This window comes from Dreissena polymorpha, chromosome 5 (genome assembly GCF_020536995.1).
Source record: "Dreissena polymorpha isolate Duluth1 chromosome 5, UMN_Dpol_1.0, whole genome shotgun sequence".
NCBI classification, from domain to species: domain Eukaryota; kingdom Metazoa; phylum Mollusca; class Bivalvia; order Myida; family Dreissenidae; genus Dreissena; species Dreissena polymorpha.
Window position 1 is genome coordinate 28632981 of NC_068359.1, and position 18189 is coordinate 28651169.

The 18189-nt window shown below is 36.3% G+C and overlaps 1 protein-coding gene across 3 annotated transcripts in view; it reads left to right on the top strand.

Annotated features, from left to right (window-relative positions):
• Positions 1–17121, top strand: part of LOC127882140 (growth hormone-regulated TBC protein 1-A-like) — a 30088-nt gene extending 12967 nt beyond the window's left edge. For 2 of the 3 annotated variants that reach the window (XM_052430609.1, XM_052430608.1), the window contains exons 6-10: positions 2427–2535; positions 4474–4537; positions 5787–5895; positions 9528–9713; positions 12559–17121. In XM_052430609.1, coding sequence (XP_052286569.1) covers positions 2427–2535; positions 4474–4537; positions 5787–5895; positions 9528–9713; positions 12559–12636 — 546 coding nt within the window. In that variant the 3' untranslated portion in view covers positions 12637–17121. The remainder of the gene's footprint in view (positions 1–2426; positions 2536–4473; positions 4538–5786; positions 5896–9527; positions 9714–12558) is intronic. The other variant, XM_052430610.1, reaches the window with a different exon arrangement.
• The last annotated feature ends 1068 nt before the right edge of the window (positions 17122–18189 follow it).

Below are 18189 nucleotides of genomic sequence, written 5' to 3' on the forward strand. Positions count from 1 at the left end.
ACAGACAGGGCAAAAACAATATGTCTCCCACTACTATAGTGGGGGACATAAGAGATACACATGCATGCCAAATATCAAGTTGCTATCTTCAATATTGCAAAAGTACTCATCAAATGAGCGATTTTGGCAACATGTATTTGACCTCTTACCTTGAAGGATGACCTTGACCTTTCACCACTCAAAATGTGCAGCTCCATGAGATACACATGCATGCCAAATATCAAGTTGCTATCTTGAATATTGAAATATTGCAAAAGTGTACGTTAAATGAGTGATTTTGACCCATATATTTGACCTTTGACATTGAAGTATGACCTTGACCAAAAACAATATGTTGGGGACATAAAAATTTGTAACACATATTCAGAGAGACTGAAAGACAGACTGAGAAAACAATATTCTGACAGCAATAAAGAGGTAAAGAAGGCTACTAAAAAAAATAGACAAAGCTTTATAGAAGCCCTGGCAAAGGCAGCTGAGAAAGCTGCCTCAGAACAAAGAATGGGTGACGTTTACCAAATCACAAAGAAATTATATGAAAAAAAAACGAAATTAAAACATTCCAATAAGAGACAAGCAAGGAACACTAATAACATCTCAGAATAAACAAGATAAAAGATGGAATGAGCATTTTGAAGAGGTTTTGAATCGCCCTGATCCTGTTGTCACTGCAGATATTGAGGAAGATGTGGAAGTTTTAGACATCCACGAAGAAACACTACGGAAATAGAGGAAATATACAAAGCAATCAATGGACTCAAAAATAATAAATCCCCTGGAAAAGACCAGTTACCAGCTGAAGTATTCAAAACAGACCCTACCCTGGCTGCCAACATACTCCATCCAATATTCTGTAGGTATGGCAGAGCAACACCATTCCAGCCACATGGACTAAAGGCAACATCATTAAGTTACCAAAAAAAAGGAGATCTCACCAAATGTGACAACTGGAGGGGTATAACACTGTTATCCATACCAAGCAAGATTTTCTGCAAAATAATAATTGATAGGATTAAAACAGCAGTTGACAACAAACTAAGAGAACAGCAGGCAGGATGCAGGAAAGGAAAAGGCTGCAGTGATCAAATATTTGTATTAAGAAACATCATAGAACAATGTAATGAATGGCAACGGAAACTAATCATAAACTTCATTGATTTTGAAAAGGCATTCGAACTTATACATAGAGAAAGCTTATGGAAAATTTTGAAACATTATGGAATACCATCAAAACTAGTGAGCCTTATCAAAGCCTTCTATTCCAACTTCAAATGCTCGGTAGGCAGATCATCAGACACCAGCTTCTTTGTAAAATCTGGGGTTAGACAAGGCTGTGTGATGTCTTCCCTCCTATTTATCATCACAATAGATTGGGTTATGAGATCTTGATTAAGCAGATGACCTTGCCTTACTCTCGCATTTGGAAACACACATGCAAGTCAAAACTACCAAACTGCAAGAAAATGCCAATAAGATAGGCCTCAAGATAAACATCAAGAAAACAGAAATTATGCATCTAAACACAAAAGAACCACCAAGAATCCACCTAAATGGATATACATGTAATATAAACTGTACGTCAACTTTCACTAACCTTGGTAGTACTTTAACATCAGATGGGGGCGCCGAGAAAGATATTAAAAGCAGATTAAACTGAAACTTTATAACAGCTGTGTAATGTCAGTTCTACTGTACGGAGCAGAATGCTGGAGGATGACTGAGAAAGACATCAACAGACTCTCCAGTTTTCACAACGGCTGTCTCCGAAAAATCTCAAGAATCTTCTGGCCTGCAAAAATATCACATATAGAACTGTACAAACAAACAAACTCAACTGATATGAGGACAATACTGAAAAGAAAATAATGGCGCTGGATCGGACATGTTCTACGAAAACCCCAAGAGAACATTACAAGAACTGCACTCAGATGGACAACCGAAGGCAAAAGGAGGCAAGGACGACCAAAAATTACATTGAGAAGAACCATCAAATCAGAAATGAAAGAACACACCTTGACCTGGGGAGTATAAGAAAAGAAAGCCAAAGATAGAGAAGAGTGGAAATCACTAGTTCTTGCCCTATGTGCCTCCGGGCACAACAAGGACTAGGTAGATTGTTGTATAGGGACTTATAAAGTTGAAGCATTGGGAGTTGCCTTAATGTCAAATTTGCATTCATGAACTTACATTTTATTCAAATCGACATGTTCTAAAAACAAATACATTAATTTATTAAAAAATATAGTCATACCTCTTTCATTGAATGACCTTAAAGGTGAAATGCTTAGAAATTAGGTCGTCCAAAACATGTACCGTCAAACCCTTGTTAGCATAAATGTGAAAATAAAATGCCAGGACGTACATACTTTTAGTTATCAAATGTGAATAAAAGTCTAGTTGAATGACTGTCAATACATGCTTTACAGGGTATGAACTTTGTTGCTGGATTGCTGCTGATAGTGATGAAGGATGAAGACAAGAGGGAGGAGAAAGTCTTCTGGCTCATGGATACCCTCATTAATAACATCCTGCCAGGTATGATGGGCAACATTTGATGCCTTGCTCTAGGAAAACTGGGCTTAATCTGTGTTTTTAAAGTGTTGTCACTGATTAGCATGTGCTTTGTGCACAGGCTTATCAGGGAGGACGCTTTCTGTCTACACTGGATTTTCTTTAGATTACATGCAAATTTAAAATTCCATAAAAGTTTTTAAAAAAAGTATTGATAAGTCTGTGCGAACTCCACAGGCTTATCTGGGAACTGCATTTTACACATATGCAATGAGCCCAATTTTGCCAGAATGAGGCTCATATTATTAACAAAGCATGAAAAATTGTACGTCACTGTTCTTTGAAATTGGTTCTTTAGTGTGTATGTGTGTTTTCACATTTGAGAAATGTAGTATTTACAAGATTGAAATATCATCATTTGAAATGTGTCAATTTTAATAATAGTTCACTTTAAACTTGCAGTGATTGGTCCAAAGACCCCTGCAAATGAAGCTTGGGACAAGTTAATTTGTAATCACTCTGTTGTTATGCTCCCCCAAAAATGTTTGGGGGGGAGCATATAGTCGCCGCTTCGTCTGTCCGTCCGTCTGTGTGTCCGTCCGTGCACAATTTTCGTCAAGGCTATTTCTCAGCAACTAATGACCGGAATTCAATGAAACTTTATGGGAAGCTTCACTACCAAGAGGAGATGTGCATATTATCAGCGGGTTCTGGTCGGATGATTTTCACAGAGTTATGGCCTTTTGAAATTTTCCATTAACTGTACATATAGTGCAATTCTTGTTTGGGCTATTTCTCAGCAACTGATGACCGGAATTCAATGAAACTTTATGGGAAGCTTCACTACTAAGAGGAGATGTGCATATTATCAGTGGGTTCTGGTCGGATGATTTTTCACAGAGTTATGGCCCTTTGAAATTTTCCATTAACTGTACATATAGTGCAATTCTTGTCCGGGCTTTTTCTCAGCATCTTATGACCGGAATTCAATGAAACTTTATGGGAAGCTTCACTACCAAGAGGAGATGTGCATCTTATCAGTGGGTTCTGGTCGGATGATTATTCACAGAGTTATGGCCCTTTGAAATTTTCCATTAACTGTACATATAGTGCAATTCTTGTCCGGGCTATTTCTCAGCAATTAATGACCTGAATTCGAAGAAACTTTATGGGAAGCTTCACTACCAAGAGGAGATGTGCATATTATCAGCCGGTTCTCGTCGGATGATTTTTCACAGAGTTATGGCCCTTTGAAATTTTCCATTGTACATATAGTGCAATTCTTGTCCAATCTATTTCTCAGCAACTTATTACGGAAATTCAATGAAAATTTATGGGAAGCTTTACTACCAACAGGAGATGTGCATGTTATCAGCCGGTTATGGTCGGATGATTTTTCACAGAGTTATGGCCCTTTGAAATTTTCTATAAACTGTACATATAGTGCAATTCTTGTCCGGGCTATTTCTCCCCAACTACTGACTGGAATACAGTGAAGCTTTATGGGAAGCTTAACTACCTTGAGGAGATGTGCATGCTATTTGTGGGTTCTGGTTAGATGATTTATTTAGAGAGTTATGGCCCTTTGAAATTTTTAAGTTGCTAAACCATCCATTGTATTATTTTGTCAAAATTATGCCCCTCAAGACGTTTCCTTTTATCTGAATATATAGTGCAATATTGTGGCAAAAAAACCTTTGGGGAGCATCACCCGTCCCCGACGGTTTCTTGTTTGATTTGTTGGTCTAGTGGTCAGTCCACATTAATTGTTATAAGTTTTTGACCAAACTACTTGTTCATTTTTGTAGTGATTAAATTGAATCTTCAAATAATTACATTTTCACTGTGATCTGTATTAGGCAAGACACTTTCATGCTCAATGATCCACAGCCAAAGGCTGAGTTTCAGATGTGCAGCAATCACTTTATTTTTAACACCGGTATTTGTCATTTTTGTGTTTAGACTACTATCATCCTAACATGTATGCTGTTAAACTGGACCAAGAAGTGCTGGGTGAACTGGTGAAGTAAGTCTACAGTTGAGACACTGTTTTATTAGTTTAGTTCAAACCTATTTATTTTAGCTTGATTGCATCGAATGCCTCAGGCTTACAGAAACGCTCTCAAGTCTGTTTCCTTGGCCTATAACCAGTACTTGGTGTCTTTGGGGAAGGTCTAGAGAACGCTCCCCGAGTGGGTATTGAACCTCTAGACCCCCAAATCGCTAGGCGAACACCTTACCCATTATGCCACAGCAAACTTATTAAACATACACTGTTTTATTAAAGACCAAGGCCCGTATTTACCAACCCATTCTTAGGCTTTTAGAATAAAGAACAGTGTTAGACTGAATATAAAACATCATCGGATACAATATACAGGCTAGAAATGGTATGGTGCCTTTGTCATTACTTTATTGTTCTTAAAGAAGAATTATATAAATATAGGTGTTAACTGCCATTCACAGTTTTAAGAATATTCTTTATGTTTAGACTTATGTCTAAGATTCGGTAGGTGAGTACATGTACAGTTCCAGGAACCACATTTTAAAAGATTCCTAGAGTAAGAGAGGAACATACGACACAATATTTAGAAAAATTAAGCCAGACACAATTCAGGCCTAGACCACAAGATGAAGGGCAAAGTAAGATTTTTTTTTTAAGAAAAACTTTTCTGATCATTTATCAGATTTTGTAAAATATATTATAGTGTGTTTAAGAGGATAAGGTTCAGTCTAAAGTCAAAGAACCAGTGTACATTATTGTTTAAGGTTATATAATTTTTTAAAGAAATTATAATGAAATTTACAAAAAGGAACCAGTTTAAAAAATTCCTGTTGCAATGCATGTTAATTAGATTGGAGCCTTGCCCTGAGAAAACCAGGTTAAATGCAAGTGCGTAAAGTATCATCCCAGATTAGCCTGTGCAGGAATTGTTCATTTCAAGGCAGTCTCTCGTAAATGAATATTCACTCTTGGCAGAACATTTCATCCCAGATTAGCCTGTGCAGAAATTGTTCATTTCAAGGCAGTCTCTCATAAATGAATATTCACTCTTGGCAGAGCATTTCATCCCTGATTAGCCTGTGCAGGAATTGTTCATTTCAAGGCAGTCTCTCATAAATGAATATTCACTCTTGCCAGAACATTTCATCCCTGATTAGCCTGCGCAGACTACTACGGCTAATCTGGGACGATACTTTTTGCGTTAAGCCCCATTTTCTAAGGCAAGGCTCATTTATGATTAAATGAAAGCATTATTGTCTTCCGGTTTTAGGTGGAAGTGCCCGGAGTTGGGAAAGCATTTGGAAGACCTTGGTCTGCACTGGTGTCTTATTGGGATGAAGTGGTTCATCTGCCTCTTTGCTGATGTCTTACCAACTGATGTAAGACATTATCTTTTCTTGTAAAGAATACTCGTGTTTTCAACAGCTAAGCCAGTTGACATGGTGTGTGTTTATTTTTCCATATAAGGTCAGTAGTGGTTCATATTCAGTATGTTAACTCATTGTTTGGCAGTAAACGTTCAATGACATTATGGAAATAAACAAGATGATAACGTGTAGTGCAGTTAGGCTTAGTTTAGTTAAGTCTTGTTATTACGCTTAAGCTAGTGATAGAATGTTACTTTGAAAGATAAATGTATTACATGACTTTAAACTGAGTCCGCAGTTAGATACAAATGCTAACTAAAGGTCATTATGTTTTCGTTTTTGGGAATGATAATTCAATAGTACACTTTGCAAACGCATTAACTAGCTGCAAGTGTTGTTCTCTTGAACTGACACAGGATAAATTAGCCTGTCTGGGTAAACTGTTCTTAATGCATGTGTGTATGAGTTGTCCCAGACTAGCCTGCACAGTTGACACAGGGAAATCATTTACGACACTTAATGCATAAACTGGATTTTTACTAAGGAGAGACTTTTCTTAAATGAAAAAAGCGTTAAGTGTCGCCCCTGATTAGCCTGTGCTGACTGCACAAACTGATATGGGACAACACTTCAAGCACATGCATTAAGCCCAGTTTTGACAGAACGAGGCTTATACTTGTTCACATCAGACTGCCCTATGTATCTTGGAAGTCCTAATATAATTCTCCTTTACTGATACAGACTATACTTGTTCACTGCAGACTACCCTATGTATCTTGGAAGTCCTAATATAATTCTCCTTTACTGATACAGACTATACTTGTACACTGCAGACTGCCCTATGTATCTTGGAAGTCCTAATATAATTCTCCTTTACTGATACAGACTATACTTGTTCACTGCAGACTGCCCTATGTATCTTGGAAGTCCTAATATAATTCTCCTTTACTGATACAGACTATACTTGTTCACTGCAGACTGCCCTATGTATCTTGGAAGTCCTAATATAATTCTCCTTTACTGATACAGACTATACTTGTTCACTGCAGACTACCCTATGTATCTTGGAAGTCCTAATATAATTCTCCTTTACTGATACAGACTATACTTGTTCACTGCAGACTACCCTATGTATTTGGAAGTCCTAATATAATTCTCCTTTACTGATACAGACTATACTTGTTCACTGCAGACTACCCTATGTATTTGGAAGTCCTGATATAAGTCTCCTTTACTGATACAAATTATACTTGTTCACTGCAGACTGACCTATGTATCTGGGACAGCCTGAAAAATTCTCCTTTACTGATACTTTCATACCGACTATACTTGTTCATTGCAGACTGTCCTATGTATCTGGGAGAGCTTGATATAATTGTCTTTTACTGATACAAACTTTACTTGTTCACTGCAGACTGCCCTATGTATCTGGGACAGCCTGATATAATTCTCCTTGACTGGTACAGACTATACTTGTTCACTGCAGACTGCCCTTCATATCTGGGACAGCCTGATATTATTCTCCTTTACTGATACAGACTATACTTGTTCACTGCAGACTGCCCTACGTATCTTGGAAGTCCTAATATAATTCTCCTTTACTGATACAGACTATACTTGTTCACTGCAGACTACCCTATGTATTTGGAAGTCCTGATATAAGTCTCCTTTACTGATACAAATTATACTTGTTCACTGCAGACTGACCTATGTATCTGGGACAGCCTGAAAAATTCTCCTTTACTGATACTTTCATACCGACTATACTTGTTCATTGCAGACTGTCCTATGTATCCGGGAGAGCTTGATATAATTGTCTTTTTCTGATACAAACTTTACTTGTTCACTGCAGACTGCCCTATGTATCTGGGACAGCCTGATATAATTCTCCTTGACTGGTACAGACTATACTTGTTCACTGCAGACTGCCCTTCATATCTGGGACAGCCTGATATTATTCTCCTTTACTGATACAGACTATACTTGTTCACTGCAGACTGCCCTTCATATCTGGGACAGCCTGATATAAGTCTCCTTTACTGATACAGACTATACTTGTTCACTGCAGACTGCCCTTCATATCTGGGACAGCCTGATATTATTCTCCTTTACTGATACAGACTATACTTGTTCACTGCAGACTGCCCTATGTATCTGGGACAGCCTGATATAATTCTCCTTTACTAGTACAGACTATACTTGTTCACTGCAGACTGCCCTATGTATTTGGGACAGTTTGATATAATTCTCTTTTACTGATACAGACTTTACTTGTTCACTGCAGACTGCCCTATGTATCTAAGACAGCCTGATATAATTCTCCTTTACTGATACAGACTAAACTTGTTCACTGCAGACTGCCCTTCATACCTGGGACAGCCTGATATTATTCTCCTTTACTGATACAGACTATACTTGTTCTCTGCAGACTCTACATATCTGGGACAGCCTGATATAATTCTCCTTTACTGATACAGACTATACTTGTTCACTGCAGACTGCCCTTCGTATCTGGGACAGCCTGATATTACTGTCCTTTACTGATACAGACTATGCTTGTTCACTGCAGACTGCCCTATGTATCTGGGACAGCCTGATATAATTCTTCTTTGCTGATACAAACTACACTTGTTCGCTGCAGACTGCCCTACGTATCTGGGACAGCCTGATATAATTCTCCTTTACTGATACAGACTGTACTTGTTCACTGCAAACTGCCCTATGCATCTGGGTCAGCCTGATATAATTCTTCTTTACTGATACAGACTATACTTGTTCACTGCAGACTGCCCTGTGTATCTGGGACTGCTTGATATAATTCTCCTTTACTGATTCTGACTATTTTGTTCACTGCAGACTGCCCTTTGTATCTGTGTCAGTCTTATATAATTCACATACACAGACTATACTGTCTTGTTCACTGCAGACTGCCCAACGTATCTGGGACTGCCTGCTATAATTTCCCTTTACTAATTCAGACCATTTTGTTCTCTGCAGACTGCCCTACGTATCTGGGACTACCTGATATAATTCTCCTTTACTGATATAGACAATACTTGTTCACTGCAGACTGCCCTACGTATCTGGGACTGCCTGCTATAATTCTCCTTTACTGATTCAGACTATACTTGTTCACTGCACACTGCCCTATGTATCTGGGACAGCCTTATATAATTCTCCTTTACTGATACAGACTATACTTGTTCACTTCAGACTGCCCTATGTATCTGGGACAGCCTTTTATGTAATTCTCTTTTACTGATACTGACAATACTTGTTCTTTGCAGACTCTACGTATCTGGGACAGCCTGACACAATTCTCCTTTACTGATTCAGACTATACTTGTTCACTGCAGACTGCCCTACATATCTGGGACTGCCTGATGTAATTCTCCTTGACTGATACACACTATACTTGTTCACTGCAGACTGCCCTACATATCTGGAACTGCCTGATATAACTCCCCTTTGCTGATACTGACTATACTTGTTCACTGCAGACTGCCCTACGTATCTGGGACTGCCTGATATAATTCTCCTTTACTGATACTGACAATACTTGTTCACTGCAGACTGCCCTACGTATCTGGAACTGCCTGATATAATTTCCCTTTACTGATACTGACTATACTTGTTCACTGCAGACTGCCCTACGTATCTGGGACTGCATGTTCTGTGAGGGTATGAAGGTGCTACTGCGTGCGGCACTCGTCCTAGTGCTCAACAACAAGGACAAAATTCTCAAGTGCACCAACTTTATGGAGGTGACAGACCTCTTCAAGAACATAGTGGACAGCAAGGACAGTCTCCACTGCCATACATTCCTACAGGTTAATTGTAAACCTTTTTCCACTCAGATACACATTTTGACACTTTTTTAGTCCTTACGAAAATAAAAATAAATTAAAGATCTTTCTTGCTAGATTTATGTTATAAAGGCTTCATTTCAAACCCTAAAATATTAATTAGCAGCAAAGAGCGGAAAACATGAACAGACTGTGAGTTACGTGGTGGCTGTTCTGGTTTGATGCTGGTTACATACATGTTTAGCCATTTTCACTTTGCTTCTGAGCGGGAAAGGGTAAAGCTTCCTGTGCCAGAACATTTTCTGGAACCAAACTTTACAGTGCTCTGTATAAAAGAGGATATGGACTGAATTTTATGTTCGGCCTGCGTTAAAGTGAGCAATTTAGCAGATTTACCAGTGTGCCTCTTTCTATACTTAAAAAATTCAGGAAAATGTTTGGCAGCAACAAGTTCATATCTCTATCTCTTCTATAGATATTAAAATAAAACTAAATGTATGTGTTCAGGATATTATAAACAGTCACTGACCGAGACCTATAACTTAGACCAGCCTTTTAGCAAGACTCTTTTGTAAGTTTTCCAGCAACAAGTTGATACCTCTGTTACTATGACAAGTATTCCAATGAAGCTTTACACATGTCTTTGAAATCATCACACATGGTCTCCAACCATGGCCTGAAACTCTTACCTTCAATTTAACAGCATTATGCCCCTTATGGTACTGTTTGTACTTATGAAATTCAGGTAAACGTGTGCATGACAACTCTTATCTCTAACTGACATGCATACCTATCATGGCAACAACTCTTATCTCTAACTGATATAAATACCTAGCATGCATTAACTCCTATCTCTAACTGATATGAATACCTAGCATGCATTAACTCCTATCTCTAACTGACATGCATACCTAGCATGGCAATAACTCCTATCTCTAACTGACATGCATACCTAGCATGCATTAACTCCTATCTCTAACTGACATGCATACCTAGCATGGCAACTCCTATCTCTAACTGACATGCATACCTAGCATGACAACAACTCCTATCCCTAACTGACATGAATACCTAGCATGACAACAACTCCTATCTCTTACTGACATGCATACCTAGCATGGCAACTCCTATCTCTAACTGACATGCATACCTAGCATGACAACAACTCCTATCTCTAACTGACATGCATACCTAGCATGGAAACAACTCCTATCTCTAACTGACATGCATACCTAGCATGACAACAACTCCTATCTCTAACTGACATGCATACCTAGCATGACAACAACTCCTATCTCTAACTGACATGCATACCTACGTGACAACAACTCCTATCTCTAACTGACATGAATACCTAGCATGCAACAACTCCTATCCCTAACTGACATACATACCAAGCATGACAACAACTCCTATCTCTAACTGACATGCATACCTAGCATGACAACAACTCCTATCTTTAACTGACATGCATACCTAGCATGACAACAACTCCTATCTCTAACTGACATGCATACCTAAAATGGCAACAACTCCTATCCCTAACTGACATGCATACCTAGCATGACAACAACTCCTATCTCTAACTGACATGCATACCTAGCATGACAACAACTCCTATCTTTAACTGACATGCATACCTAGCATGACAACAACTCCTATCTCTAACTGACATGAATACCTAACATGACAACAACTCCTATCCCTAACTGACATGAATACCTAACATGACAACAACTCCTATCCCTAACTGACATGCATACCTAGCATGACAACAACTCCTATCTCTAACTGACATGAATACCTAGCATGACAACAACTATCTCTAACTGACATGCATACCTAGCATGACAACAACTCCCATCTCTAACTGACATGCAAACCTAGCATGACAACAACTCCTATCTCTAACTGACATGAATACCTAGCATGCAACAACTCCTTTCCCTAACTGACATGCATACCTAGCATGACAACAACTCCTTTCTCTAACTGACATGCATACCTAACATGACAACAACTCCTATCTTTAACTGACATGCATACCTAGCATGACAACAACTGACATGCATACCTAGCATGACAACAACTCCTATCTCTAACTGACATGCATACCTAGCATGACAACAACTCCTATCCCTAACTGACATGAATACCTAACATGACAACAACTCCTATCTCTAACTGACATGCATACCTAGCATGAAAACAACTCCTATCTCTAACTGACATGCATACCTAGCATGGCAACTCCTATCTCTAACTGACATGCATACCTAGCATGACAACAACTCCTATCTCTAACTGACATGCATACCTAGCATGGCAACAACTCCTATCTCTAACTGACATGCATACCTAGCATGACAACAACTCCTATCCCTAACTGACATGAATACCTAGCATGGCAACAACTCCTATCTCTAACTGATATGCATAGCATGCAACAACTCCTATCTTCAACTGGCATGCATACCTAGCATGACAACAACTCCTATCTCTTACTGACATGCATACCTAGCATGGCAACTCCTATCTCTAACTGACATGCATACCTAGCATGACAACAACTCCTATCTCTAACTGACATGCATACCTAGCATGACAACAACTCCTATCTCTAACTGACATGCATACCTAGCATGACAACAACTCCTATCTCTAACTGACATGCATACCTAGCATGACAACAACTCCTATCTCTAACTGACATGCATACCTAGCATGACAACAACTCCTATCTCTAATTGACATGAATACCTAGCATGCAACAACTCCTATCTCTAACTGACATGCATACCCAGCTTAGGGTTTCATTTGTGGACTGTTGAGTTAAGGTCATTGACACTTTTATGTTGTAATTTTTCAGAGCATGTTTGAGGATATTGGCAGCCTGTCAATGTCACGGATCTCCAAACTCAGGAAGGACTGCCAGAGCAGGGTCTAGAAGATCCCCACATGTGCTGTAGAAATACTCGTGTAAGGTCTGGTAATCAGAAAGCATCTTTATTTAATTTATGATGATCTTACAAATGATCTTACAAATGGAAATTTCTTTAAAACTTACTTTATAATGCAATCGTAAATCATAAACACTGTGCAACAGGAGTTGTTATATTAAAAGTGCATTACTTGAATGATGTTTGAGAAGTATGATAACATGTGTCAGTCTGAAACAAATTATGAAATTAGTGAAGAATTAAGAAATAACTTAAGATGCTTTTTGAATACTGCCCCTTGTCTTTTAGGAGTTTTTGGGACATAAGACTGCCTTAGAGTATTTTATGTTCGTGTTCTATATGACATGTTTCATATGTGTACATATGATGGCTGTAGATGCTATTTGGCATTCAATAATTCCCTAAGTGATATGTGGTTTGATATTTTTTATGAAATTCTACATGGTTCAAAAGTTTACGTTGCCGACTGTTTCTTTATTTTGGCAATCATTTAGTCCCTGTATTGGTGATGATGCTTTTTCTGTTTTACAGTGAAGACAAAATTACTGTATAATGGTTTAAATTTGGTATTAGTGGTTATGGATATATATGATTTTTTTAAAACATTGTCTTGCCTATATAGTTACTGCATTTATGAAGTGTAATTAGGCATGTTTTTTTAAGTTTCTTCAAAATGTCTAGCTTTGTCCATACATGTTCAAAGTTGTTGTTTTCATTAGCATAGTTTTACAAACTTACAATGTACTAAGACATTCAATGGACTTCAAAGCTACACATATATATTTTAAAATGTACAATTCAGAAACAAGATTGTATAAGTTGAATCATTAAACATGCATTTGTCTTTAGTAATAGGTTATAGTTTAAATGTTTAAGTATTTTGTTAATATACATACCAATGCAGTATTAATTTGCTTTAGTCCAAACTCGAGATTAATGTAAGATTGTCTTCTCTACAGTCACATGATGTATTAATTGTTAATACAATGTGTTACAGACCAAAAGTGTATACCTTTTTATGTCCCCCAGTCTATACTAGGGGACATATTGTTTTTGCCCTGTCTGTTGGTTTGTTGGTTTGCGTCAAACATTAACATTGGCCATAACTTTTGCAATATTGAAGATAGCAACTGGATATTTGGCATGCATATGTATCTCATGGAGCTGCACATTTTGAGTGGTGAAAGGTCAACGTCATCCTTCATGGTCAAGGTCAAAGGTCAAATTTTGCAACATTGAAGATAGCATCTTGATATTTGGCATGCATGTGTATCTCATGGAGCTGCACATTTTGAGTGGTGAAAGGTCAAGGTCAAGTCATCCTTCAAGGTCAAATATCAAATTCAAAGATCAAATATATGGGGGGACATAGTGTTTTACAAACACATCTTGTTATTAATGATATTTTGAATTTTTGAAATTAAGTTGTTGTTTGTTTAAAATTTTCGAGGTGAACTTTTTGTTGATGATATAATATAAGCAATAAACTGAGTTCAATAGGTAAAAATGGTTTTTATTGTAGACATCTTTTTAGTTTCTTTATGGATGAGTAGATTTTTACGTATTTTTTATTGTTATAAGGGCTATTGAATTATGTGTAATATTATGTTGTAATGAATACTCTTTTTTGTGCAATTTGTTCAACAGGGTGTATTGTTTTTGGTGTTATGTGTTTTAAATATAAGTGCCATCATGTGTATTTTGAGCTTTGTTGATCAACCATCCTCAATGAATTATGTATTTTTGTATAATTTTTTTTTTGTTTTAATGTTTTATTTTATTGAATTTCTTAATTTCTCACATAAATCCAAGATAGAAGAACAAATATTTCACCAGCATCAAAAGTAAAGAAAATAAGTAGCTCTTGTCAGGGTTGAAACTTTTGGCATCAGGATCAAAATGCTTGTGTCTTAACTGTTTGGCCATCTTAACAGGTATTATTCCTGTAACCTCATTTACAACTTGTTTGTCTGGAATTTTAACAAAAAATTTCACAATAGCTGGATAAATGTTTTTGATTTTATCTTATTGCTGTTTCTGAAAACAGTCCCTTTAATCTTTATGATCCTTATTTATATCATATACATTTAAAACCATACTCTGTGTTTTATATATTATTGAAGTCATTTGATTTTTATTGGTCAACATATTATTTTATTATTTTATTCTTTTACATTTACCTTTCAGACGATTAATTCCAATTCAATGCTCAATGATATATGTGCAAGTTTATTTTGTGTAAGATTTTCTTGCATTGTCATACATTACACAGTGTAGCAACTGACACTAGGAAACTCAAACTACTCATTTCAAAAGTTTTTATTATAGTCTATGAAATCAGTCAAAATATTTTCAGTCTTAATATATTTATCTGAATTGCAATGTTAATTATGTATCGTATTTGCAAGTTAACTTGTTGTTATCATGTCTTTTACATAGAATGTAAGCCAATTTTATCATAAAATTGATGTATTTTTATTTCATGCTAGGCAGTAAATACGTGGAGAATACCAGCGAATAATAAGCTGATAACCTTACTCAAGCTTGAGTGAAATGATAAAGTTTTACCATTTAACTCTGCATTGGTGCGAAGTTTTTAGGGAAGATTTTTGATTTTAGGGAAGATTTTTGAGAGAAAAAACACTCAATTTAACAGCATGTTAAAAAACTTATCAACAATGTAACATTCAATGTATTTAACAATTGCAAACTAATTCTAAAATTCAAATATTTTATATTACCACTGATGAAATGATGATACAATCTTACTCTAAAATCAACAAATATCATTTTATATTGATGGGTGAAGTGCAATATACTACTTGATTTAACTATGAATATTATTGCTTAAATTAATATAGTTTCAATTAAATCTAATACATTATTATTACTCAGAAATATCAGAGAAATTAAGTCAAGGAAATATTGCGACATTGTACTATGGAATAGATGGCCACCCTTAGTTAGTAAGTCAGTTTTTGTGTTTCAACAAACATGTTTTTATTTTGTATTTTTTCCATTTTATCAATGTTTTATGTCTACTGAACTGGTTGGTAAAGATCATAACCTTGACACAAAAATGATAAACAGAACAGACAAAGCATGATTTGTACATGATTCTGAGGTACCAACAGTCACAAATATCAACATATTATTAAGTTTTATCACGTACCTATACAGGTCCATGTTTTTACTCATTAACAAATGATTGGGCATTTAAGTGTTCTTGAAATTAAGGTTCCATCGATCATTGTCGGCTCTGGTACTACATGTACTTAAATGTACCCCGGGTACTCTTAAGTATAATTAAATATACCAACACGTACTCGGCCAATTTAGACTGTACCCAAGTTGTATTCCCTCCAAAAATCCGATGTCCTAAAACGCGCTCAGGAATAAGCAACAGAATTCATTTCGAAAAAACCTGTCTCAACATCCTTTTTGTAGTATGAGTTTTGATAGTATAGAGGTCATTGTACAAAATATTGACATAAATATGACCATAATTATTTTGGGGGAAAAGCCGACAACGACCAATTTAGCTTAAGAATTCCCGGGTACGTTTTATTATATTTACCGTACCTGGGGTACGTTTACATATACTTAAGAGAACATGGGGTAAATTTAAGAAGTACTCAAGCTGATAATGACCAATCAAGCGAAATTAAGGGTGTTTTATTACCAACATGCTTTTTGGTTGTATATACATGTACAAATTGTTAACAACATATTAATAACTATTGTTATTACTGAAAATTTGCCATGTGTTAAATATAAGTTATTAGAATTACCCGTACCATTATTATGTGCAATATAGTTTGAATCGTCCAGTATGTTTAACTCAACTGTGTGCTAATTATTGTATTATTTTGCATTACTTTATTTTGCTGTGCTTTATTGTGATATTAATATTACTTAATTGTATTGATTGTATTGCTGTTGTTTTCTTGCATAAAGTCCATTCAATGTATAAGTATGCAAAAAGTGTAATGTTGCCATTTTGAGATTGATTTTAACTCTCATATCATACATCAGTTTGTTTTGCTTTTGTCTGGCTACGGATTATTCAAAGTATTGATTGGATAGTATACAAATATGACTGTACAAACTTAAAACATAAAAGTGATACCATGCAATGCACAATAACATGTATGAACCTACAACTTTCGCGTTCCCTTGATTTTGTACAGCTATGAAACAGGTAATTTTGATATTTGTTTAATCTTTTTCTTGGGAAGTGTAAGAACAAGCCTATGCCAACAAACTTTTGATAATTCGTGTACGTACAGTTTTTAAGTTTAGAATTCAATAATGTTATCAGCTCATCTGCTCCTTTCCTGCCAAAGCCAAGGATTTAACTGGAGACCTGTTGTTGGGTCCATATGTATTTTTTTAGTTGTTGATTAAATGTCTGTTTGTTTTTTGTTATATGCGTTGCTAAGTTTGATTTTTATAATAAAAGGTAAAATTTTGTTCTAAGTTATTTTGTTATTTTGAATAATTATTTAACTTAGCAAACGAAGTACATGTCTGTGAAGCAAACATTTGCAATTGGTCGCAGCGGAGCCATGTTGTGACACAAGAGTTTGTCAGGTCACCACCGTGGTGTTACGATCGTTAGGGGCGAAGGCGGAATATATTACACTGTTTGGCGTTTATTGATATTTCATATGGAACAACGATAAACAAACAATTTCAAACTTTTATTTCAACATGATGCATATCATTTGGTACAATTATATTGACGTAGAACCGGCAAATACCCGATGTTTTTGGAAGTTTCTTCTTATAAGCGACTCTATAAACTACAAATATGCACCCCTGTGGCTGGTTTTGACTAAAGTTTTGTTTTGCCTTTTTGTCTTTTTTTTTTTACTTACCAAGAAACTTTTTTTTATGTACAGCTTTTTTGATGGGTACATAAATGTAATATAATAAATAATATAATTGTAGTACATTTTGCCTTTTTGTCGGTGTTTTAAACTGGCGCCGGTTTGGCGTGCTACCTTGATATAATCTGAATTTTGCCGCCACCTCAAACTCGAAAGTTGTGTACATGCAATTGTTTCACAATATAGGGCATGGGGTTTGCAGTTAGTCGTTCGCTTTCCGCCTACAACGCAGGCCAATACAACAGCCTTAATAAAAGATAATGCGCTTAAAATAAAATTACCAACTAACGAGAAGACGTTAAAAGGGACCTTTTCACATATTTTGGCATGTATTGATGTTTGTTATTACCGGTAAATGCACGGAGCGTATATTGTCATCTAGATTCCGTGTTTTGCTTTAAATTGATAAATGTAAACATTGGAATAATAGCTCAAGTAAAAACAAGAATAAAATTACAGAACGCCAAAAAGTAATCCTAAACTGGGCTCAAACCACTGACAAATGAAGTAAAAGTCTAACACTTAAAGCACTCGGCCACCCGTATTCATACAGTGAGTGGTGTATTTTATACTTCTTAAATGCAATCCTCTGATTGTAACAAAATATATAAAGAGAAAACAACAGAACTCAAATTACTCACATCATTT